The sequence below is a fragment of the Aptenodytes patagonicus genome, chromosome 19 (genome assembly GCF_965638725.1).
Source record: "Aptenodytes patagonicus chromosome 19, bAptPat1.pri.cur, whole genome shotgun sequence".
In the NCBI taxonomy this organism is placed as follows: domain Eukaryota; kingdom Metazoa; phylum Chordata; class Aves; order Sphenisciformes; family Spheniscidae; genus Aptenodytes; species Aptenodytes patagonicus.
This window is the reverse complement of record NC_134967.1, coordinates 3,320,805-3,347,465: the sequence shown is the minus strand read 5'-3', so window position 1 is coordinate 3,347,465 and position 26,661 is coordinate 3,320,805. Positions and strand designations below refer to the sequence as shown.

The window sequence follows — 26,661 nt, the reverse complement described above, 5'->3', positions numbered from 1 at the left end:
TTGGCCTATCTTCCAAAGTCTCAGCGTATCACCCTTGGCCAGCAGGCTTCGGCATCTACACAAAGCTTGTAAAACTGATGGCTATTTACTCGCTTCCGAACTCAGAGCTAGAATGGGTGATATTTCTTATGCCTACTCTGCAAACTTGAAGGGAAATCGAGGACATGTGAGAAATTTCGCAAGCTTTCAGGAAATATTTACAAAATACTGTTCAACTATAAGCATACACACTTACTTGCTCTCTCTTTCACAACCTACATCTCTGTGGAAAGGGGAGAAAAAAAACCACTACAAAATGTCAACCGTAAGCATCAAGTTTGATGCCCACAGTTTGCATCAGTGGGAACTTCAGCCTCTTAGCAGGATTAGATCAGCCAAATGCAGACACCAAAAAATTAACTGACAAGTTGAAGAGCGATGGAAGGTAGGAGAGGAAGAGGAAAGAGAAATAACGTGTCAGACAAGGGGAGTAAGGCAAGAAACTGACCTCACATCCCTAGCACTCTAGGGTTTCACACTGCTATTGCAAAATAAAAAGTAGATCACTCACTCTTCACTTTAATCTGTTTCAAACATCCATACAGCCTCCTATTCCCAAGAGTTGCCACTGATGCATTGAATGTCAGGAAATATACATGGAAGAATAGTTAAGCAAAGGACAACCTGTCAAAGGAACATCTGTCTGTGATGCAACTCTTGGACATAACATTTTTTATGCCCCAGCAGTTACTTTGGGACCCTTAATATCCTACAGGCAAGTCTTGCAAAGTGACCCCATTAAAATCTGGGCCATCTGGGGAAGACAGAATTTGCTGGTTATCCTGCTGACAGCATTAACTTCAGTACTGATTTTTTTCCATGGGAAGTTTTCGTGTCCTTGATACTGTTCACACTCAGGTGAAGGCTTCAGCCTGCGTAAGAGAAAAGCAGTAAATAAAAGACCATTCTTTCGTGAGAGGTGAAAGTTCCCTAACGACACAGTGGGAAGTGAGGTTTCCTGCTGTCATTTCTGCTACTTTTTACAGATGGATAAAACTCAAAACTCAATACAACATGCTTTTGGTCCAAATTCAAGCTTGACTGCTCCTACAATATCATATGAGACTTTCAATTTCTCTCTTACATCTGGCCAAATTAAATTGGCATGGCCTTCCCTCTGGCCTCCTAGGATATCAGATCTTACACAGAGACAAGACTTTCAGTTGCTGCATTAGCCTCATAGTTGAGGCTTCTGTTGCTCCTGAACTCTACCTTTACAGAGAGCTTTGGCTTAGAGTTTCTGTGTAGGCAATACTTCTCTCTTCTTTTCTTGCTTGCAGCGGTTTCATCAATGTTTTTCTAGGTCCTTACTCTACTATTGCCTCCTGAAATTTCTACAAACCTACTCATCAGTCTTCTGCCCTCCTGAATTCACCTCTTTCTGCAGAATCTGCAATTTGACAATTTGCTGTTTGGCACTCATAAGGTTGTGTTATTTTTAACATTCTCACTAAACCATTCCACTAGACAGCTTAAGAGTCAGGAATAATCATGCATATTCTCATGCTCCTGAACAAAAAGTTTTGCTCACTGCTGAGCTGATGAATGATTGTGGGCCTGGGCCTGTGTTTCACTGATGCCCCAGGAGTTCCAGTTAGCCTAAAGCTGCACGGTTGGCACTTCACTTCCCTTTATATGCAAGCAAGCATGTAAGGAACTCTCATTTTATTCTTTGCTCAGTCAACATCAAGGCAGGCATCATTTAGCTTTATCCTGCCCTAGTTAGGATTTGAGGGCTCTGCATTTGTAAGGAGTCTAGATCTGCAGTTTAGGATATGGTCCATTTTACTAGGAAGCACAATTTTCAAAATGTAGACATGGGTCTCAGTCTGGTCTGTGACCCCTTTCCTTTTTAAGTTTAATTCTAAATTGGCATTAAGTGTGTCCCAACTGGAGGCTAAGTCCTGGAGAGAATGACTCTTACAGACACAGAAGTTCCTGTCTGGGACAGAGAAAAATGCAGAGGAATAAAGGAGAGAAGAGACACAGCGTTCCTTATTACACAGCCTGTCAGGATGTTGCACAGCCACCCATTCACAGTAATTTAATGGTGGATAGAGGAATATTTAATTTGTGTTTTGGAGAAGTTCTTGGACAGACAGTTTTCCGTCCTGGAAAGAATCCAGCCACTATTTCTTCTCCCCCTTCATCTCTCGTCATCCTGTCCAGCCTGCCCCTCCCTACTGCACTAGACACGCTCTCCTTTCAAAAAGTTACTGACCAGAAAATTGTCGAGGGCAACAGCCCAGTGAGGCGGTTAATCCCCGCTGTGGCAGACCCGCTCCTGGAGGCTTCCTGCCCTGTGGTTACCTCTGGGTGACCCCAGTGGTTGGCAGTCAGGGATGCAGGTGGAATGTTAAAGCAATCGCTTCTGCTCCAGGCTGCTAGCGAGAGGTGATGATAGCCCGGGCAGCAGCAGGGTAGGAGTCTTCCTACCACTGGACATATGGAAGAATAGATTTATGATGACAGAGGAACTTAACACGCCCTCCTCTCAATTAACTTTAAAGTGGGTAAGGGCTGTGACATCACAGCTTAGTGCAGATTTTCCCAGGATTTATTCATGAGCAGATTTTTGCAAAACAAACCTTATCTCTAGATCTTCTCCCCTCTGGCAAGTCACAGAACTCCTTATTAGGCTGTAGGAAAACCATTTCAGCTAGAGTGGCAGGCTCAGTAGACACTGCATCCTCCACTCCCAGAGGACTCGTTTAACTCTGGACTTAATCTGCTAATGAGACATGCCCCGAGGTCGGAGGGGAGTCAAAAGGAAGGTTTTAGCTGCTGTTGTACTAAGGCAAGACTTTCTAACAGGGGCCTGCGCTGGCTACTTGCCAAAAGCCCCAAACCTGACTGCAGGTTTAAATCCCGATTTTCACCATAACACAAGTTGAGTAAGAGTTATGCTTTTGACCACCACAAAATCAGATAAAGCCACTAATTTATATAAACTGGTCTAGCCTGAAGCTGCTATCAACCACAATATACACACATGATATATGCTTCCAGAGTCTTAAGTATATTATTGGTGCAGGAGATGAGGTTAGAGCTAATTTTACATCATTTACAAGGCTATTTAACTTGTTTGGTCCGATTTTATTGCTAGCACAATTCAAGAACAGCAGCAAAGGAATGTTGTCCTTTTACACTGTCAATTAATTTGGCACTGTATCTTCAGCAAACTCGCTGTGCTAGACTTTATCCCTCCAGTGAACTAGACCAGTACTGGAAAGGTGTCCCACAACAAAAGCATTTCTGAGACTGAACGTGTGCCATTTCTTGACACTCCGCTTGGATTATCTGGGTTGTATTTTAGTACAGAATTGTTCACTCTTACTCTTTTCCAACACAACAACGTGCGTTGTGATTAGCAGATATAACTTCCATTCCAAAAGTTTCTGCATTTTATGATTCATGAAGCAATTCTCTGTATCAATTTGAAGACACTGAAAGATTAAAGTGTTGCAGAGAGACACAAAAGTGCCCTTCCTGCCTGATCTCATTATTGCCGCCTCTGCAAATCAACCACAACTCTTAGCCGCAGATCAGCAGAGATAGGAAGTAGTTGGTAGGTCAACACATGAAACAAAAGTTGCTCTGTTTGGGTTGGTATCTGTAATTGCACAGACTGCTACCTTTGTTCAAACAGAGAAAGCCTTTCTGCACCCAATACTGAAAGTTCCTGCATACTTTTAGGAAGTACAAAGTGTAGATAATCCACTGAAGTATGTCAGTCTTATCCCCATATATTTACAAAGCCTGGTAGCACTAACTCACAGTTGGTCCTCTGAAGAAACGCATTCCAGTGTATCCCATAATCCTGGCAGAGTTTTGCATATCATGAGGAGGCTAAATCCTACAGCCTCAAAAGTGTTCATGTATTTTGCTTGTCAATGGCATAAGGGTTTTCTCCTACACCCCTTCCCTCTCTTGCCCCCAGGGCAAAGTCAGACAAGTTCTTTCAGGAGTTCTTCATGGGAGAGGCATGCTAAAGACAGATTACTGGAAGAGTGAAAGGTGTGGCCGTTCAGTGTGAAAAGCCAATCTTTGCTTTAGAAAGGAAAAAAGAACCTTTTGATGCCTGAAGTAGGTCAAAATACTTAACCCAGCCCCTTAGTGACACTTGTATAAAAAGTAAGCAAACAAAGCAGGCCAGTGGCAAAATTTTCTCAATTCCCACAGTGGAAAGTGAATATCAAAGCTGCAAGGGATGAGTATAAGAAAGATTACAGGTAAGCATGGGGGAATCAAGAGAGTAAGCCCATTTACCTATTTTACACACAAACTTTTCTAGATTAGTATTTAGAAGTTGTAAAGACATTAGACTATAAGAATTTAATTTAAATTTAATCCTGCCACCATGGTAAACACAAAACACAGACTTTATTATAAACTGATTTGGGTTAAGGCCAGGAGTAATATACAGTAATGAGATTAAAAGTTAGGTCTAAAGAGACTTCAGAAGGAGACTAAAAGAGTGAATTCCAATTCCTTTAGTCTAGAGTCAGAACTTTTATTACTTTACATGTTGACTTAGCACTCAATGGGATTAACATTATTCATCTAAATCACCATCAATTCCAATTGTACCCCAGTCACCCTTTTTTTTCCTCTGAAGAAAACAAAACAGCACCTAAAAAGTCAGACAGAACTATGTAAACACCTGTCTCCCATTCAATAGAGGCCTTCCTTGGAAAGAAAATTTGTAATTTTCTGTCTGCATACAGGCATTTAAGACCAGCTCCCTCTAAAGAAGTGAACAAATGCCTACTGTTCTCACAGTCAGGACTATTTAAGGACAGGTGGCCCCACGCTGACTTTTTTCCAGTGGTTTTTCCAATTGCTTTCGTCTGCAACATGAACTGCGACTCCAGACTGCCTTGGGAGCAACACTTTTCAGCTCTGTTGTACAGAACAGTTGAGGAAGGGGAAGGGTTAGGGTTGTTTGCAAGAAGAGGTCATGCAGGAGTCAGCCTTTACAATCCTATTAACGCTGGGACAGGGTCAAATGGAGTGCACGTTCCAACAAAAGCACCAAGTGGCCACAAGCTGTCACCCTGCAAAGGTTCATGGAAGCATTTGTGGGGGAAAAACGACAGATTTTTAATGGTGAATGTCTGCCACACCATGTGTTAGAACCGGCCTCTGCTCCAGGGAACCAAAGCACACAAAGAAATATCCAGCAATAAAATTCTCTGGCTGCAAAGCAGAAAGAAGTGGCATATCTGGGGGGTAGGGAGAGGGGTAAGTTTTTTTAAAGTTGTGTATTTGAGGTAAGGCTTTGAATATATCTACCAACAGAAATATAGTACTCCATCCTGTAAAAATAACTAATGTGCTGCCGCCTCCATTTGCTTGGCATGCCATCCCTATAATCCAGATTCATATAAAAATGTCCACAGAGATCTCAGGAAATTGTGGGGAGGGTAAATACGCAGGTGCAAAAAGCCCTTTCATATTGCAAGCACAGCAGACAGGATGAAGGGATAGAAAGTCAGTAAATATCATTTCAAAGGAAAAAAAAAAGAAATTACTGGATCTGCTTGACAAAAATGCCATGGTCCAACAGGGCATTTCAAAATAGTTGAAGCTTTGCTGTTTGCATGTTTTCCTTCCAAAATGCTGCACTATTATTTTTACTTGTTGCATATACCTCTCAGGGTAAAGAGTTCTTAACATGTGGCAGGTTAAATGTTCATGTAATATGTAACACGTTTACTATGACAGAAAGTTATGTTGACACTGAACAGTAAGAGTGTTTGTTTTTGTAAAGCTAAAAACAAACAAAAGTTTAGATTACAGGGAAATGTTAGAAGTAAGGGACATGTGAAATTAAAAATGTGGATCCAACACAGTATTATTTCTATCACCTGACTGGGTGAAAGTAACTCCTAAAATTGCCTGGTTCAACTAACATTTAACTGAAAAGTCTGCTACTTCTTAACTAACAAATTTGAAAAAATCAGACCTGACATAAATTTATGGAAAAAAAGAATTAGAGAGCTACAAATTGGGTGCCAATAGAACTGGATTATTTTTTAGAGTTTGCCTTTATATTTATGAGATGATTTCTGTAACAGAGTGCCTAATCTTGAAATGCTGAGCGGTTTTAACTTCTGGTGGAGAAGGCTGGCCACTGCATCACCACCTTCAAGACAGCCCTCAGAGACTGCGAGGGCTAGCCCCCTGTATAGCTTACAAACGTTATCAATTATGCTGGATTACCAGTTTAGAGAAAAAAAATTGTCAGCTTTAATTCAGAACATCTTCAGTTTTGCTTTAAGCTAAATCATTATGAGTATTTCATCAGCACTTTACTTATTTTGGGGAATATATACAATTCCACTACAAGCTCTATAAAAAATAATAAATACAATTCTATCAATCAGATGCTATACTCAAAAGGTAACTTAATTAGCCTTCTCATGCTGGACCGGTTCTGAACTTTGGCAGTAATCTATGATCACTGCTATGTGAACTGGAGCCAAGTTTACTCCACGCTGTTATGTAGATCTGTGATATGTCATTATAGTCCTGTTACCAGTCAAGGGGACTTTGCATTTTGCTGTACTGTCACATTAGCAGAATCCAAAAGTAAGGTGGACAAAATGGTAAATGTGTTAGAAGCTCTGATGAATGAGGAAAGCCACAAGGAACGTTTACAAGCCAGAGGAAGGCATAGGCAGACAGACAACCCCAACTCTTGTAGGAATATCACAGTAAAGGAAGACTAGGGGAAGTGTTTAAATTTGTTAAAGTGGAAGAAGGCTTGCAACGAACAGACATAGAAATGTTATTCATCCTTAGGTTTCCAACGCCATCATTATAAACTACCCTCCAGAAAGACCTAAAATATGCTCCAGATCATCCATGTGCATAATATGATGCAGCTCTTGACTGAAAAAGTCATTTCTCATGAGGCTACTGGAGAAGTATTGGGAGTTAAAATAGCCTACATGAAATTCGAATATAAACTGAATGCTAACAGCAGCTCCAGACAAGCTTCCCTACAAGCCTCCTTTCTTTGGCTCCAGAAAAAGAGAATTGCTACCATTTTAAAATCATCTAAAAGCTGTCAAAAGGAGCTTTTATTATAAGTATTTTAGTCAAAGAAATAAAGGATACTGCTTAGAAGAAAGCTTCAATATTTAAATGCTTAACTGGTTTCCTATCTTTTTATGTACATTTCAAAATGTTATTTTTTAATGGTGGCTGTTGCTATGTGACAGGGAAGAATTTCTAAAATCTATTCATCTGTTGTACAAATGACAGTTTTCAGGACATATTTAACTCTCTCAGCCTATTAAGTCAAAGAAGGAGGATGGAAATTGGAGGATTGTAAGCTCCCAGAGCGTGCATCCCCAAAGGGGTACAGCGTAGCTAAAAAGAGTCTTTCACTGATTATACCAATTTTTTCAGTGCACTGTTGAGATGAAGTAGCTACCCTGCTTCTAAAAAATGTGAAAAACGGCACAGCTCTAGTTAAATAAAATGATAGCTAAATGTAGAAACAAAACTTAAGATCATTACTTTTACCCAGAAATGATCAAAGCAATTCTAATCAGATTCTGCCACAATGATACTTATTTAAACTAGAAGGGCTGGTCAGGCAATCACAAATCAAGCTCTAGCATGTTAAGAAGTTACAGCTCCCTGGAAGTTACCATCCTTTGGATGTGACTGCCTATCACATGCGTGCTTTTTAGGCTACTGCAATGCAAAATGAATTTAATTCACTTCAACATGAACATAAAATCAATTAAACTATCACAGAACATGAGATAAGCTTTACTTTCCAGTAAAATGAACTATATAAAGTAACCTAGTCAGTAACTAAGATTTAGCTGAGGGGGCAGTAATATAATATTGACGCACGATAATTCCTTAATGTGTTCAAAGTCGGTAACAAGCACAGTGCCATGCCATAAGGGTTTTCTACCTACTGGTAGACTGCAGAGCACTGGGGATCTGTAAACTACTTCTATGAAGTGTGTGAAATTTAGCCCTAAAAAACAGGCCTATTTTTGGTTGACTCACATTCACTGTAGAACAGTCTTGTCTTCTACTGAAAAATATTTACAGGTACACAAAAAGACTAAAATAATTGAACTAACTGACATGATGTGCAGGAGTGCTGACTGGCAGCTATCTCCATGTGCATCAGTGGGAAATCTGTAATGTATTGTCACTGTTGAAATTACACTTAGAAGCCTAAATCCTGATACAAATAACGCGACTTGGCCTAAATATGTGACTCAAAAGCAAACCAAAAGTATTTTAACTGTTTTTACTGATTGTAGTGGCTAAAGAAGCCTTCTGACTTCACGTATTGCAGAATAGTTCATCCCAATTATACTGACTCCCTCTGAGATGGATCTTTTTTTCAATCTACAACCAGCGTTCTGATTACTTAGTTGCACTAACAATTTCAACGACAACATGAAATACTGCTCTTGCAATATAATTTCAATGGTTAAGAATTTTCTACCTTTTATTTTCCCTTTTAACGCAGTCAGGAAGAGAAACTAAAATCACTTTATAGAAGTAAGAAGCTTTTCTAAATTTCTGATTTTGCAAAAATGCTGGACTAAAATAAGATACTGACAGTGGTCAAATCCATCAGCATAGCACTTCCTCTGCGTGAGCAGTAAACAAGTGTAATGATGTCATCAGGAGCTGGCTGACCCACTGATGAACCCCGGGGCTGTAAGGGAGATGCAAGGTGCCAGATCACTACACACACACACACACGTACCCACACATGTGCATACACACACACATCCTTACAGCATAAAAGGTGTCATAGAACAATCTGCAACAGTTGCACGTCATCATCTAGGGAAATGAAACCCTGAAAAACCCCTTTGACGGCTAAACGTTTTGCTTTAAAGAGGCAAACCTCTTGCTTCCATAAAGCACACATTCAAATATAAACACAACATAGACAATAGTCTCTAAGGGGCCTGGATTAAAATCAAATAACGAGCAACACAAAGAACACTCTACAACATTGCACAATCAGCACATCTCAAAACCCAAAATCAAACAACTCAGTTCAGTGAGACAGGACTCCCGTGTTTCCCAAGAGTCTTGGAAATGTTCTTACATCATTTCTGACAGCTCACTGTGGTCAGAGCCAGGCCTGTTCTATTACCACTTTGGGAAAGAAGTATTTGTACCAGCTGGATGTCTTTAATATTCTACTTGGAAGCATGACCTCTTCTCTTTAAGGCAGTAAGCTGAGTTTTGTCCTCACTGGTAAGGTTTTTTTTAGGAGGTAGGGCACAGGGAATTTGAGTCTGTAGTCAACATAAAACCAAGCTGCTGAAAGTGGATGTCAGGATTTCCCATCCCCTCTCCAAACTACCAGAGCCAAGTCTTGCCCAGCAAATGTACTGATCCGACAGAAAAGGTGTCTCTGTTTACGAGGAGATTAAAATGACAGATCTAAGACAAACACTAATTTAATCTTCATGTAGAAAATATCTGATTGTCCACTGTTATTGTTGACCCATTCTTTTTAAGGGCATAGAAAGATGAAGTGAGCAGTGTCTTTACAACAACATCCTCTACTCCCATTAATTTATTTTGTCTAGTATATTCGAGGTTTTTCTTAAGGTCCAGCACCCAGAGTTAAAAGACTATCGAACAGTTTCTGCTTTCAGTTTAAGTGGTGCAAGTTTGTCCGCTCCTCTGGTATGAAGACAATCTTGAAAATGTAACTTGGGTGTACCCAGTGATTCAAACGGCAAACAGAACGAAAAACCAATTATAATTACTTAAAATATCACGCTTTTTTTGAGTGGTAACTCCTGAATTCTTAACGTAGGCCTAGCTATACAGGAGACGTGCTGCACAGTAAAGCTTCTAAGAAACACTGAAATAAGATTTTGTTCAGTGTCTGCAGTTTTCACTTTCTGATACAAGTCAGCACTCATGGAAACTCAGCTAGCAGTTTCAGTCCAGGACTTACTGGGAAAGAGGACATTATCTAAAAGACAAACACTACCTATTGATACAACTGGTGCAAGCAGATATCTCTGCTGACCAAGAGAAGGAACACTGGGAAGTCAAGCTTGAACTCCATTTGCACCTATTTTAAATAGTTGTTTCATTTAGATAAGAGATGAAATATATTAGGCAGGTCATACCAACTGCCACCCCATCTTTATATAGACTCTTTCTAACCTGTGGCTAAAAATATGTCATACTACAGGATAATCACAGCCCAGAATCTTTCCAGGCATCATTTTTATACCACCTCGAAATACGTACAATTTTAAGTTGTTTAAGTGTACTCAGAGGTACAGCTGCCACTGATTACACACTGAGAGCCAGATTTATCTCATAGTCACATACGTAAAACGTAAGTGATTTCAGCAGAGCTGCATTTGTGCTTTTAAACACTATTTTATTGCCATAAGTGGAGCACTGACATTTGCTCAGTCAGTGTTAGACAACAGAAATCCCTATGTTAATCAAAACAAGTAAGCTCTGTAGCACCGTATTCAATAAATTGTAATTAAGAAGGTGGCAACATAAGGGTGGCTGTCCACAAAATCCTTTTGTAATCATGCGTAGTTTATGGCTAAGCTAATAGGATGAACAATTTAAATTAGTTACAAACTCTGCCAAGGTACCCATCTATTCCCAAGTCTATTAATTAGAATCAATTTAATCCCCACTGGGATAAAGGTCAAACAACATGTATTTGACCCTTTTCTACTGGCGTCAGTGTTATCAGCCAATGGATCTGGCAGTGCCTGGGTCTGACTTGTTCAACTCTTCAGCATGTTGACATGATGCTTTGAAGAACAGAGTCTGGGCCCAGCTAAAAAGATCTCTCTAATAATTTCTGCTTTATATTCCTGATAAGCACACAGGTTTAAAAATTCCAGAGTTTGTTCTCCCCTGGTGGTCAGCTCTGAGGCTGTTGTTCTGTCTTTAAGATTTTTCCTTTTCAGTCTCCCTTTCCTACACAATACCTTAAAGCAGCAATGGTATTAGATTTGTATCTTCAATTCAGTCCAGAAATCAAACTGAAAAATTAACATTAAAAACTAACCTACATTTGTTAATGGATTTTAAAACAAACACTCAAAATCAATAATCATTAGCTGACATTTCCAAACTGTCCAGGAGGAAAGATACAGAATTTCTACATGCTTGTCCAATTTTATGGGGAGGAAATAAAGAGAACTTTTGTCTTTTTTTCTTCTGCCCATAGTTCCTGTAGAATTAACTGGCTACTTCTGTGGAGTTCATCATCATCATCATCTATTTGTCCCAGTTCTTTTCTTGGAAAAATTGTTGTAATGCTTTCATACGTCTCAGGTTACTGTAAGGCTAAGTTCCTGGTCTTGCCTATGGTAGTATGATGTAAAATCAGCTAGTTCTTGATGTACTAACTTTGTGTATGTTCTCTTTGAATGTTGCTGATCTGTTTGAGGAATATGATTCAGAGTCTATTCAGTTTTCTAAGTTCCTCCTTCAAATTTTTACTATCCACTGCATAGTATCACCCTATCAAGACAGGTTTCCACAGCAGGGTAAAAAAAAAAAAAATTATCTTTGATTCCTTCTAAAGTTGTTAGTTAGAATGCTTAGAAATGTATGCAGGGCTTATGGTCACTCTTAAAGCAAATTGCTGTGCCAGACTAATTAGACATTAGCTCAACAGCATGTTTAATTCATTTCATAACGCAGTAAAAACTACCTATATATGTCAGTGCTTCAGATGGAAATAGTTCTACAAATCTGAGACAACTTTTTCCTAGCCTGTGTCAGACTCACGACATAAACGCAACAGAAATACACAGCAGCACATTTACGAGTCACTGTAGGTGTTGAAACCACACAAATAAAATGGGGATGAATCACTTCAGATAAGGTGAAACATCATAGACCAAAACCATCTTGTCAGCCATGAAATTCAGAAAAGCAGCCTTTTTCCTTTCTTTGGTACAAATAAGACTAAGATCACAGAATCACAGAATAGTTGAGGCTGGACGGGACCTCTGGAGATCATCTGGTCCAACCCCCCTGCTCAGGATCGTATACCTAGTCTACTGCTTTGACCAGGTCAACTCTCATTTTGAATTTCACTGCCTCCTCTTCAAGCTTTCCAGATCTAGGCTTCTGTATTCACTTTCAAGGCTGCTATCCCCATATTACTGATCACCTTTCATTTAGCATCAGAGCTCCTATTGCAGCCTTTACCTCCCAGCATTAATTTTTCAAACAACCTTTGTGTTTTCCACCACACTGTCTGCACCTCTGTAAACGTTCCCCAAAACTCTTTATTGTTGCTCTTCAAATCCCACCTTAAAACCTCAATTTCTGTGATGCCTTTCCAAAACCTTAAAAATGGCTAAAAGCGTGGTGCTGAAATCACTTGCTTTACAATCCCCATCAGTACAGACTTCTGTGTTTGTATTCAGCTGTTGCCTTTTGGTTTATACCTACATTCTAAACCCAGAGGTAGGTATCGTCTTTTTCCGTTGTCCTTATACAGCACAGTTAGCATCTTTATGTTATATTACTTCTGGTGCATGAGTGGGTTTCTGAGGCACTACAACAACATTAATATATAACCTCATCTTTAAAACTTACCTCAAAATTTCTTACATCATTGACACAGTCCTTATATTTTGTGGGAAGCCTCATTTAACTGCCTCGATGCCAGTCCTTAAGCATTTTAAGAAGTGCTGGATTTTGGTGTGCCAGCACGGCACGGTCTCACTGGGACAATATTTTCACAAGATATCACTGTAACCTGATGTGAGATGACAAGCCTGTTACTCGGCAAGTTCCACTTCTTGTTAACATTATTTATTCTCTTTACAACATACTCAGTAACAAAAGACAGGTATGTTCTAAATTATAAGCTAAAATAGCTCCAGCCGGAATGCTGCTTCACAGACATCAACAGATCCGATATCTGATAAATTCTGGCTGTGCTTGCCAACCAGAGACACTTATTTAGCATGTTATTCAAACTGCTGGCCTTGGCACTAGCACACATAACAGGCTTAATGCCATCTAAGCCTGGGACTTGAAACAAGGGTTCTCCTGCCCATCCTTAAATTCAATCAACAAGGAAGTGAGCTGCCAACAGGAAGCCATTAAATAAAGTTGCTGTCAGTATATAATCTTTATAGAAAGAAAGCCTTTCTAGAGACCATAAAGCGACTCAATAAAACCTATTCTCTTATAGTTTACCAGAAGTTCCAAATTAATATATTATTTCGCATGACATGGAAAAACATTCAATCCCCAATTCTTTTCACGTACTTCTGGTTACTGGTAAGTTATGACATGCTCTAATAGTTAGTTCACTGTAAGATTAAGTGCTTAAATTTAAATAAGATTAAAGCAACCATCAATAAAAATATGCCTGAAACTGTTCAGTTCCTATGGTGTTTTTTTTTCCAACCACACACACAACAGGGAGATTAATTACCTAGAAGCTGATATTTGCACTATGGGTAAATATTCTCATTATACTGAAATATCCACAAGATAGAAAATGCAAAATTTCCTTTTAGATTACATTATCTCTTTCACTTTGAGACATGTCAGATTGCCTTTTCAAAATGGCTAGTTACTTATTTGCATTGCTAAATTACTACAGAGAAATCCATTAGATACATGGACTATATGTCATTCTGGAATCTCCACAGGGCATAAAAAGCATTCAGTATGTGGAGAGATGCTCTCTTGACAACACTGTCTTAGTTCCGGAATCTAAAAATATATATGTAAATTTTACACTGAGCCTTTTAAAAATTATTATACACCAGGCCAACTCAACATCTGTTTGTGCAGTACATTTGCATACTGCATTTGCATTGGGTAAAGTACATCAGAACCGGGTCCATTTCTTTTACAAACATCATTTTAAAGGCTTTATGGTAGATCATGGTGCCTGTTCAAAACAAGTACATGGTGATTAATTATATTCTACGGAAAACCAGTTCCTCGCAGCTCTGAAATTATGTAATTTAAAATCAGTTCTTTTCCTTGAACTAAACTCCTTTGGGGTGACCAGATCAGGTCTATTCATGTTCTGAACTCAGAGTGAATTGCAAGATACGTGTCAGAAATCAGTTATTACTTGCAGAATACAAGTGCCTTCTTGATGACTGGCCCAGCCGCAGTGGATTTAAAAACTGACAGACAGCAAGCAGAAGGACTTGCTGAGTTTACTTCAGGTATGCTATCTCATCCCTTCCCCACTCCCCCAGCACATTATCAGAAATTATACGCCTTTGTACATGACAAAAGAAATGTTTTCAGGTTTGGAACACTACAGCCCATCTGGATGGAACTCCGTGGCAGATTAAAATTCCTGTGCATTAAGAATTTGATGTCAGGCTCTTCTTTAGGCAAGAGCTAACTCTCAAATACAGTTTAGTAAGAGTATTCTGCAGGTTCTGAAAGTGAAATCAGAGATGAATGTTTGAGAATGACCAATATTTTTAAATACATTTTAGATTAAGAACTCTTAGTGAAATTCATGTGAGATATAATAGCTTTTGTCCTACACCTTAAAAAAGGTCACAGCTCTGAATGACTTTTAGCATCAGTCTCAGTATTTTGCCCTCACTTCAGGAGATTACTATTAATTTAATTTCCAGCTCTAGTCACAATGCAGTTAATCTTTTATCACATAGCATTGGTATATGTCATAAAGAAGTTTTTAAAAGGTATATACTAATTCATAGAAACCAGGACAATTATTTGTCAACACAATTCATAAAGACCAAAGTGAAATATTCCTAGAACTACAGATGCAGTTTGTGTAGATAATGTGGGAGGAGCATGCCATTGTAGAAACTCATTTCAAAACTTTCCAAGTTTTCCATTCCTGGGAATACAAGGCTAAATTCTAAGACCTGATGCCATTTTTTACATAACCTCTCTGCAACACTCTCATCCTAAACAGAATTTATAGCCTAAAAATCTCACTCAGCTAAAACTCTCCAATTATACAAGGCTCTCAAGCACCCGCAATTCCTCTGAGGTTTTCAGTTCTGTTGAATTCAGTGGAACACTGAGGGAAACCGGCTCCAGGTTTCAGCAGCAGTGCGGGCTGGCGCAGCTCTCATCCCTTCCTCAGTGCTCCTTCCTCCACTGACTTCTTATTACCATCCCAATTGCAATTGAACTGAAAGAGGATAGCACACTCAAATTACAAGGTATCTTCCTAAGTGAAGACAGATTTAAGGTCTGACTTTGAAAATGTTGTGAAAGAGATGACTGAAAGAACACCTGAGATTGCAGGGTTTTTTTTTATTGTAGCCTGAACAAAATCAGGCATGATATAAGCAAAATATAAACCAAAACAACAACAAAAAAATCTCTGATCAGTTTTCAAAGCAAAAGTTTTCAAGTAGTGCCTTCAGGATCTTTGTTCACTACCCCAAAATAATCACTGTATTATTGCGTTTGTGGCATTCTACAGCTGCCCATCACGTTGCCATCCTGTTAAAAGTACCTTGAGACTTGCAGACATAATTGTCTAGACTCCAGTGCTGACAGAGCGAGGTCATGGCTATCAAGCAGTACATTCCATGCAAGAGCAAAGTTTCCGTTTCTTGTTTTTGTTGGTGATACTAGCTCCTTGCCATCAAGTAAGGGCTCTTGTCTGTCCTGATATTCCAGACTGCTTACCTCATCCGCTGCACAAGCATGCAAACCCTTTGAGTCCCATAGTCTCCTGCAATACAGGAAGTGAATGTCCAGAGGACAAATCAGTGAAAGGAGAGATCTTTCAGTGTATTTATGAGGTCATTTCTTGCACAGGGATCAATGTGAAGAACTCTCAACAAGGTTAATAGGAATTGTTCAACGCTTCTCTGCAGTACTGGCACACTAACACAAGGCCAGGGCTGCTCCTAACCCATTTGGTATTTTGGAGACATCTCTCATGCCAAAACACCCCTGATTCCCTAGAAGCCCTCTTGTTCATTCATCAATAGTTACAGTTACCAAAAAGGCAAACTTATCACAGCTGGGGGAGGGGGGGGCGGGGAGGCGAAAAGCAAAATAGGAGGACAAAATAGGCATACTTTTAAGAAACTGAGATCACAGAAATTATCACAAAGGAGCAATAGAAAAGCACTGCTGTATAAGATCCCTTGTAGATATGCTGCTGAAGATCCATACTGCCCTCAGTGTAAATAAAAAACCTAATGAAAATCAATGGCTTTTGACCAGTCTCCCAACAGGAAAGGCTAAGAAACTCTTCCAAAGTCACTGTCAGATAACCTTGAATATTAAAATACATACTAGAGTTGGGGAATCTGTTTCTATCATATAATTGTATCTTCTTCAGTTACTTTTGTTAGGCTTTGGTGACATTTAATAATCCAGAATGCCTAAGAACCAAGCATCTCTTTCCCGTTCAGTCAGACCTCAGATTAAATAATCTGTGAACAAAGTAAATTAAAATTACAAGGAAAATTTTTAGACATCAAGGAAATGCCCTAAAAGAAAACCTAACAAACAGCAAGACATACAAATAACATACAAAAGACACACGAATCAAAACTTCATCACTGGAGATGATCAAAGTCAGGGCTGACAACTCTCTGGCAAGGGCACTATAATAGAAAATGCTGTAGGAAAAGCAAATGGCTTAGAGGAAACCAGAAGCATTTTCCAACTCTAACCACCAGTGAATGAACCCATTCAGCCCCTACATCCCCCTGACTACTCACATCTGTAGAGGGCTGTTCTTCCACACAAGAAATATTGTTCAAAGGGGCCAGTCTTCCCAATATTAACTTGATTATACAATATATTCTTTGCAAAACACCATTAGGCTTTGGAAGTGGATTTTTATTTCATAGGCATTAAATCATAAACTCCTAAAAATATCTCCTTCTCCCTTTTCATTAACACAGATGTACTCTGCCATTTTGGCTAACCACAGAATATCAAAAGCTAAGAGCCTTAACAAAGCTACCAATGTGTGAGACTGAGGCAGAGGTGATGCTCTATTGGTCAAATACTTCTAAGGTGTAGTCAAAATTCTCAAGAGTTAAAGCCAACAATAGTGAAAATTTTGAATTTTGCAAGCAACCAAAAAGGAACCAAAAGCAACAAATTATGTTTCTCCAGCAATTCAGCAGCAGCAAAGTAACCCCTCAGCTGGCACTTCTGAATCTGGACACATCTCTGGGGAACAGCATGAAAGTTGAATTACAATACTTGAGTACTTCCGGAGAAAATTCAATGCTATTCATCCCTCATAATAACACTAACATGTCCCGTGTCATCTGTAAACCACTCTTTCTCTGCATACAGCAAATTTACATGCTTTCGTTTTTTTCCAGAAGTGCTACAGGAAGCATTTAAATACACAATGCCTCCCATGACCAAGTAGTTTTTGAAAGCTTCTACCCAAAAGTAAAAATGGAGTATGGATCCTTTGACATCTTGTACACACCTGAACAGGGATGATCTAATGATTATAAAGTCTCTCTTTGCCTAAAATTTGCTGGTAGTCTTAAATGAAAAAACTAGAAGATACACACTTCTGTAACTGGAAATACAACTGACACAGCTTTGTCCCCTTATTGGCCATTTCATCAGAGGCCAACAAACAACCATGAGAAAAGAAACATCACCTTAGAAGGAGATGTCTCCTAGACATTCATCTGTCCAAGTCATACTTGAGGCACAATGGCAGAGCAATGGACTTAAAAGAATGGGGTAGAGAATGGGAATCGGGATGGATTTACATGATCATGCCAAAGAGACTTCCATTCTGTTGGATTGAGAATTTCAGTCTCCATGCTCATCTATTAAGCAGAAGACACTGTATTTCCATTTGCATAAGCCCATTTTTGATTTATTTCTTCCCATCTTCATAGCTTTAAATGCAAGATCAAATTCTACAGTAAAAAAGTTGCAGATGTGACAATTCGTAATCTTAGTGAGATACAACACTTGTCATCTTACGTGAAAACCGCTCAGATACGTCTCATTTGTGATTAACAAAACCAGCCTCTGAAAATAAAGATAGAGTGTAAGATGAAATCCAATACAGTCTAATTATCAGAGGAAATTTCATATGCTAACAGTCTCAACTAACCTATCTTTCAGAAGATTCTAATCTCAAAAATATGGTTATATATCGCCGCCTACCTCCAAAACTCCGCCACTATGTCTGTGTGCGCAAGCGCTGTGATGACTTTTCCAAGATATACTGCACACCCACTACTGGAATCTGAATCTGTTACTGTTTCCGTTCACCTCTATGTAACACTGTGCTTGGCCTCAGAATTTCACGCCTTTGGTGGAAGGTTTTTCTAAACTTGGAATATTGTGACTACACCACCTGATAATCAGCATCTGTTATAAATTATTAATTATGATCAATAATTCAAGCTTTGCATATAATTGTAAAACAGTTAACTGTGTAAGAAGACAACTGAAAAACAGAATAGTTAATCTTCACAAGCCTTATTGAAAGATGACTTGCTAGCCACTTCAAGTCTTTTTCGTTTCTTTTTGATTGTCTAAGGCAAAGCATAAAATCGAAGAGTAGTGCCAAACAGAGGTCTTGCATTCCACATGAAAACTGCATTAAATTCACAAAGTTAGGGTTGAGCACAGAAGGCAGGAAAGAAGTGAAATCTCAGAGCAAAGGGAGTGGAAACTACCACATCTAGGTAAAATTGTCATTAAAAATGTTAAGGCAGAAAAGGATAAGCCTACTTCAGTGTTGCATGGAAAATGTGCCACTACCAAAGGCAGAAAGGCAGTGCCACTACCAGAGAGGATCAAAACTTGCTGAGTGCCATATTTGACTTACTGGATAGCCATGATATAACTGAAAGGAGAATCTAGTTCCAATTCAGTAAAAGCAAAAACTGAAACACCTTGATGACAGACGTGAAAAAAAACCCCATAAGGCAAAATACCCCAAAGTTCTAAACAATAACTAGCAACCACACAGCATTTCACAACATCATATGAGACAAGTACAAAGGTTCCCAACAATCACTCTCATTTATTCTTTCCTTCTAAGATACACAGAGATTTTATAGATAAGACATACAAATTAACTACAGTCTGTATCTGTTTACAGTAATTTCATCCTCAGCTCTGTATGTTAAATAGCTCCCTCTCCTTTTGGCCCATGTCACCTGGTTCATTAGGACTGACTGCCATTGTTCAGCTTCTAGCTGAACTGCAGCTAAGCAGCCCTTGAATTAGCTGTAGAAATGGTGGTACTTTAATACCAGAGCTTAGCATAGCAACCGGCCGGACTAAATAAATAAATAATGAAGCCTGGTGTTCTAACAGATAATATAAATACACTTTCAGCAAATTGCTTGGGTCCAAAGGTCAGTCAACTTGTTTGCTCTGTCTCCAAGAATTTGTAAATCTCAACATGATGTTTAAACACAAGCATATACAAACATCAAAGTTCAATGCTGACATATTTTACACCTCAAAGTTGTATGCCAGAATAGCTCTATACCACACATAGAAAACTGTAGAGCATGTGTAAGGAAGTGACAAAACACTATTCCAAACTAAATGCAAATTTTTCTTTAAATATCCTCTCATTCTGTATTTTTCTTCTTCTTTATTCTCTATTTACTCTCATTCATCCTCTCACACCGAGAAGTATTTATGCAGCTGTCTAATTTCACAATTCCTCCCTTTCATTACCCACAAAGGGGGAGATAGAACTTTAAATCTTAAGCCTCATTTCAGGGTGTGTGTATTTTGTATATATTTGTATTCCTGATTGATTCACACATATGGAGACACCTGTACTTATGAAAACACAAAGTTTCAAGGTAAACCACCAGTTCCTGAGCTAGAGCATAGACACACCACTGGCATTTCTAGGCTGTTGTGCAGACAGACCAGTCTCTCAGCCTCTCTCCCCTTCCCTCTTTCCTAAAGGAAACGTTCAAACAGTCTCACAGCTCCTACTCAAGTTGTGCTTTTCTTCCTTGCTGGGGTCTCAGTCATCTTCCCTTTCAACAGCTCTGGGCTGGCAAAAAGCAAAATACAAGGGACTTCAGGAAGCACAAGAAATTAACTTCGCAAATGGAAAACCATCGGGGTGAAACTGAACTCTTCTCCCCACTTTCCCGAGAGAATGCGTTATTAGGACCGAGAGCCAGAGCCCTCCTGCACACACCATTTGCCCCTTTCCGAGTCAAGCGCCTCTCTTCTGGGGTGACACGCGTGACAGCAGCGGTCTGGCTGTGCCTAAGGAGAGCTAAAGATGTGCTCAGCCTGAAAGGCTGGAGCCGGCAGCCAGCTGCCCCCCTCTCCGTTCGTACACAGTCCCAGCAACCAGGACTGCCAGGAAGCAGGCTAGTAAACAGCAGTGCAAGTGAGCACTAGCTTCACGCGTGGGAATCACATAGCTCTCCTCTCCCTGCCACAGGAAACCTAGGCTGGAGTGAAAACCTCTCCTTTGTCAGCAGAGGAGAATTCACGAGGGGACCCCTTTCTCACCTTCACATTTTCTGAGATGAGATGGGGAGAGACAGGATGCAGGAAAGGAGGAGTGGGCAACTTCTGAAATGTAGGTCAATGTAATGGCTCAGCACGCCAGGGTTTTGCAAAATGAGTGCCCCTTCTCCCCTCTCCCCTTTTCGAAGTGATCCCATCAATCCCACCTAGAGGTGAGGGAAAAGGCTTTTAAGTCTCCGAGTCGGGGGACTCCCCAGGAGAGCTGCAGGTGGGAGCGTCCTCCCCCCCCTCCCCTTCGTGCCGACGCTCACCTTTCTGGCTCCTCGTTTAGCAAACTCCCGGGCCAGATGGCGGCCGATGCCTCTGCCCCCTCCGGTGATGAGCACATTCTCCCCGGAGAGGTCTCGGAGCTTGGGCGGCAGCACCATGCACACGGCAGCTTTCACCACCAAATAAACCATCTGCACGGGGAAAAGCAGCAAAGCGCCCAGCCACTTCCAAATCATCCTCTCGTTCCAGGCAAGTCAGGAAGGCAAAATTCTCTTCCAACCCTTCACAAAACCAAGCTAACGGAGAAAGAAAACCAATACCCTTCATGCACCCCTAGATGGGTGACAAGTCTTCAACCCCCTTCCAAAACTTGGGGGCAAGAGATTCTTGGACTGGAAAAATCCTTCTCTCCCCCTAAAAAGATTGGGGTAGGAGTAAAGTAGTGCAGAAGACCAAGTCACTCCCCTGTTTCTTGATCGGTGTCCTCTGGGATTGTCACATGCAGGTAAAACGGTTTCCTTGCTTTTTAACTGGAAGACAGTTTTTTTAAATTAAAAGAGAGAAAAAAATAAAATTAAAAGTAACCATACATCCCTCCGCTTCAAAGACCGACATAAAAATCCAGTATCCAAATGGAAGGTTTTTATACTTGGAAAAATAGAAGAAAGCAGCCTATGTCTCCAAATTTCAGCCTGCAGTGCCTTCCAGGCAGCTCATTTCTATTCTTAGACTCAGGAAATTGCTTAAATAAGACAGAATTGCCAGGACCTTCTTTTTAAGAAAGGCTCTATTCAGGGTAAGGTTGTTGGTTTTGTTTTAATATCTATAAATATCTATAGACGTTCTGTCCTGAGCCCGTTGCAAAGGTTGAGCTGATAACCGCCTCTCTCTGCCCCCTCTCCTGTTTTTTTCACTTGGAGTATCTGTGATCACAGAGCAGGAATTATGCCGTACCCTATTTCAGCTCTGGCTCTCACTCATTTCTCCCTATTGCTCTCTCTGCCTATCACGGCCGTGGCGCTGGGGAGTTTTTATACCCCATTAAGCCTGATTGACAGTTAAAGTGTCGGGGAGATTTCACTACTGTTTCTGTGAGTGGCTGGCTTTGCTCTCCCCTCCCCCAGAGCTATCTTGGAGCCACTGCACATAAACTCACACATGCAGGCAGGCTGAGGCGGACGCTCGCTTCTGAGCTGCAGCGTGCAAGTCGGGGCTTGCTGCGTGCCACGTTGGGCTCCCAGCTGTAACTGAAATACGCTGCAACCGAGCCAGGCAACCCCTGCCTCCTCCCTAACGTACCCACACCAGAAAGAAGGTGCTGTGGTCTGACTTGAGCCCAGGAAAAAGCAGTTCCAGGAACAGTCAGGGTTAAGGCTGAGTTCAAGGGAGCCATCTCTGCTTCACAGAGCTCTGGCAGAGAACTGCTTGCCCAAGATAAGCTGGTGTGGACGGGAAAACTTCTTTCAGCCCTAGATTGCCAGGCTGAATCCAGCCGAGGCTGATAATCATCAAAATCTATTACCATTGGGCCAATGTTTTTATGGACAACGTGACAACTCGCGGATTTTCCAAGCTGGAAGATGCTTGCATTGCTGAAAACTGGTGATTTAGTAGCAGGGCAATAAAAAAGGCAGGCTCTGAATGAAGGAGGGAGACTCACTTTCCCACAACAAAGGATGGGTTTTTTTCTCTCCTTTTCCAAGACTTTTTTGTCCAGTTACGAGGGCATAGTTGCAACACAACAAGGTCTCCATAGCACTTTAAACTATGTTGTAACAGGAGAAAGGGCAAAGTGTATTGTAACTGGGTCCCCCAACTTGGTTGTTTGCACTGTTAAGCATTAGGCAGGTAAGTTATGTTTTCAGTTGTACTGATTAAGCATTTCTGAGGAGGATCTAACTGCACATTTGAACTGAGAGCTGTTCATGCACAGTTAGGAGCTGTGGCAGCAATCAGAAATAACCTAATATGCAAAGCTTTGAGGATGTCAAAAGATGTTCAGGGATGTCAAACCTCACATTGCTGTCTTCACAGTTGAGCTGGAAAGAACTTAGTTTTTATGACTGTATATATAATTAAGAATGTGCCAAAATGAATCCAATCCCACATACTAATTCAGGAGGTCTGGATCTATATCCACTATCCTGGGAAGCCATCTAGTGGTAAAAACTAGAATTACTGAAAAATGACAAATTTGGAAGATTCTCAAACTTCTTTACATCTATAGTTTCTAAAGCACCACTGCAATGGAAGCATGTGAGTCTAAGCATCTATGCAGAGGTAGCCAAGTTATATTACACAACCAATAGAAGTGAGTTAGGAAGCTGATTCCCTTTGAAAATAAATTCAACTTTATGCTTTGGAATCAAACATGTTTTTGAAACAGGCGTTGTTCAAAGTGGCCATATGGTAAGAGTGTGTTCAGGGGTTATTTATTTGCAAAAAGAAGAGCAATCGAGTTTCTGGTGCCACCCACATTTAAAACCTATATCACACATAGGTTTTTTTAACACAAAATATGAACAATTATCTAAATCCTTGAGTTTCAGCTCTGTTCAAAGTTCCACAAAAGTTTTCAGAAAAAAAGAAAATAAAATTTAGAGATAAACTTAAACCTTACCTTTAAGTGCCAGGTTAGCTCATATGAAATAGGCCATATGACTATCACTGCATCATCATAAAGAGTCAGGAGAGAGGTTTTTGGAGAGAAGATGAAGCATTCTAACCAGAAACCGTAAGTCTGCACATATTGTCAGAATCAGGTGGTATTCCCTAACTTAGCTGCATCTGAAATAACCAGAGCTCAGAGAATTTCCATTGCCGCTTGGCAGCATTTAGCACCTCTGTGTGTTTTTACAGTAATACCTTTAGAAATGGAGCTAGGGGAGGCACCTGGCATTACAATATTCCTCTCAGTCCAAAAACTCTGAAGGGGAGAGAGAAATTACACAGAGAGCCTAGTGTCTGGTTTAAACAAGAATGACTCAGTGTCTGGACTGGTAACAAATATAACAACTTTCTGGTATGGAAATAAGAAGCAGTGTTAAAAATGAAAGGATATGAAGTTCATCAAAGTAAATTTGATTTTTTGATTCATGAGTTCAGTCTCTTTATGCATAAATCACCACAGACATTTAAAATAGAAAAGTCAGCAATATTACACAGCTAACCTGTTCAGATTAAAAACAAAATTAATTATTAATTTAAAACATTTGCAGGTCCTTTGAGGCCAGTGGGAATGGAATGATCTTGTGATTATTGATTTCATGTATCCGTTTCCAGCTTGAATAATATTCTAAAATGTATTGGAAGTGTTTTTTTTTAATTTGTTGTAATTTCGGTTTATTGATTTACGTGCAAAGTTGCTACCAGATTTGGAGTGGGAGTAAAAAGATAGTTCTAGATATTTAAAATTTTCCTAACCTGCTCTTCACATTTCATGAAAGTATGAACTATTTTACTTCTTTACTACGTTACTTTAGATTTACCTTGAAGCAGTGAAAATGAGTAGTTACTACATTGTGCAAATGTACAAAAGCAAGAAGCAAAAGCAGACTTATAGTAAAACTGAAGTTACTGCATCTTGCCTGTAATAAATATGGTGAAAAATATATGCTAGTTATTTTAAAATTCACCTAATTCAACCCAAAAGTCAAACAGCTGTAAATTCTACACATACTATATAGAACACTGAGAACAGCTGAGGTTTGTCCCTTTTAATTGCAGTTCCACTCTGAAAAGTGGCAAAAAAGTAGTATTCTGGGATTTCATCTGATTGTTGTATAGTAACCATTGCGCTTTTTTTTGGCAAGAGGTCTTTTTCCAAACGTTCGCCTTTACAAAAACCAACATGTGCTTTTGTTCAAAAAGTTCATCTCTCGTAGTGAAACCTCCTAAACTATACCTTCATGTAGGTTTGATTATCCAAACTGCTTTCAGCAAATGTCTACAGGCGCAAACAGACACATTACATACCTCTGTTGATGGTAACAAGGATCTGTCACATCACAGCAGTTGTTCCTAATTGTAAGTTGAAAGTTGTCCCAAAGTGAATCCCTTCCATGTTTCTACTCAGAAGTCCTTACCCAGTGCACTGGACCATTCAATAAGCAGGCCTGTGAATTTTGTAAAATTGCGTTAGTTGCTAATGCTATCACTTAGTTGCAGAATTAATTCTGCATTTTGAATAGTTGCACAGTACTGAACTATTTGTTTCCTATACAGACACTCACAACAAAGTATAAATTGCAAAAAAACCCAAAAACTTGGGTTAAGCCATTTTCATGGCACTTTAAACTACGTTTTATTCCAGTTTGCAACAAGAGCAACAAGGTAGTCATGTGGTACATCTCAGTGGTAACTCATTCCAGTTTCGGCTTCTGCTTGCCTGTTTAAATTTCTGGGTTTGTACTTCTTAACAGAAGTGTAAAGGAAGACGGCTAATACAGTTTTACGAATCTATTCTGAATTAATAGGTTTAAATTTAGATCATCCCTGAATGACCTGTTCCTAGGACCATAGCTCAAAAGATGCGTTTTTTGAATATTTAACCACAATAGTGCCTAACTGTAATAGTCCAGCTTAAAACTAAACCTGTTGTTCATATTTAGGCTAGATAAAATAAAGGTAAGTTACGAAGGCCTATAGTAACCAAAACCCTGCCTTTGGATTGTAGTTAGTGTAGATTTACTCATACTCTCAATAAGAGTCATAGAAACCTACTTTTTCTTACTTGCCCTGTCTTGAAGAAATAAACAGTAGTGAAAAAGCAACTTTTACCTCCAAAACAAGTTGATGCACTCTCTGTACACATCACCTGCATAACACAGGTCCATTTTTGCAGAACAGTGTTACACGGATCTATGAAGAGGCTCAGGCAGAGTGTCTGAATGCTTAGGTCTTGATGTTGCACCGATATATATTGGCAGAACTCTAAATTTCTTCATAGAGCCTTTGCAGCCAAGTTCCTAGCAAACTTGGAAGTCTGTTCGTGCAAATGAAGTTGCTAAACTGCAAGAACTTTTGAAAGGAAAAGGAGCTGGACATTAAAAGTATGCTCAAGGCATGTCTGAAAGCCATTTGGGCTAACAACTCTGTGTTTTCAACTTAAAAAACCCCATCCAAATTATATAGAGTATATTGGTAAGCAGATGTGAAAAAACTGGGAACACAGAACAGCACTGTTACACAATGGAAAGTCTGTGTTACGAGGGTGTCAAGTAATACCAGTTTTTTACATCAGTGCAAGGTTCTTGACCATGGACAATCTATCACAATCACAGATTAAAACTAAACCTCCTTTAAAAAAGGAAAACCTTTTGCCAAGCTGATCTGTTTCTTGTTACATGAAGTACTGCTGTCAGATTTGGATAAATCAAGAGCTAAATTTTTGTGCTTCTTGATTTCATTCTTCCCTTGAGTTCACATTTTCCATTTGAAATGTGTCCCAGTGGTTCTGCGATTTCACACTGTCCTTCTATATGCTATTAAGTATTTAGAGGCTGATACTGTTGCCTTGTAAGTGGAGTTTTGCCATGGACTAAGCTCAAAGGGGCCAGGTTTCTGTTTAACTTCCAGCCTTGACAGAAAACAGTCTGTGTCCAGCCTTGTGCGAAAAGCTACATTTGGATGTCTTACTGCTTTCCCAGGGTCTCACAACAAATCAGTATCGTGAATAAAGATATAACAAATGTCTTACTGAGTAATTCTAAATTCTAGATGACATCCCTTTCTAGATTCAATATGTGTAAAAATAATTGTCTTTGTAAGCAGAAGTACAGTGTTTTCAAAGTGCAGGTAGGTGCTACCTGGAATTCAGACAACGGGATGCAACATCAAGAACGTGGTATTTCTTTCAATTGCTTAGTCATTTTAGTACATTAGATTTTGTCATTTGTA

General features: G+C 39.7%; 2 protein-coding genes across 2 annotated transcripts in view; both read right to left on the bottom strand.

Annotated features, from left to right (window-relative positions):
* Positions 1–21,028, bottom strand: part of DHRS3 (dehydrogenase/reductase 3) — a 37,837-nt gene extending 16,809 nt beyond the window's left edge. The window contains exon 1 of the mRNA XM_076356012.1: positions 20,805–21,028. Within this exon, the coding sequence (XP_076212127.1) occupies positions 20,805–20,999 (195 nt within the window). The 5' untranslated portion in view covers positions 21,000–21,028. The remainder of the gene's footprint in view (positions 1–20,804) is intronic.
* Positions 21,011–26,661, bottom strand: part of LRRC38 (leucine rich repeat containing 38) — a 109,342-nt gene continuing 103,691 nt past the window's right edge. Inside the window, exons 7-8 of the mRNA XM_076356013.1 lie at positions 24,739–24,878; positions 21,011–21,293 (exon numbers count right to left, since the gene is read on the bottom strand). The gene's annotated coding sequence lies outside the window, so the exon portion shown is untranslated. The remainder of the gene's footprint in view (positions 21,294–24,738; positions 24,879–26,661) is intronic.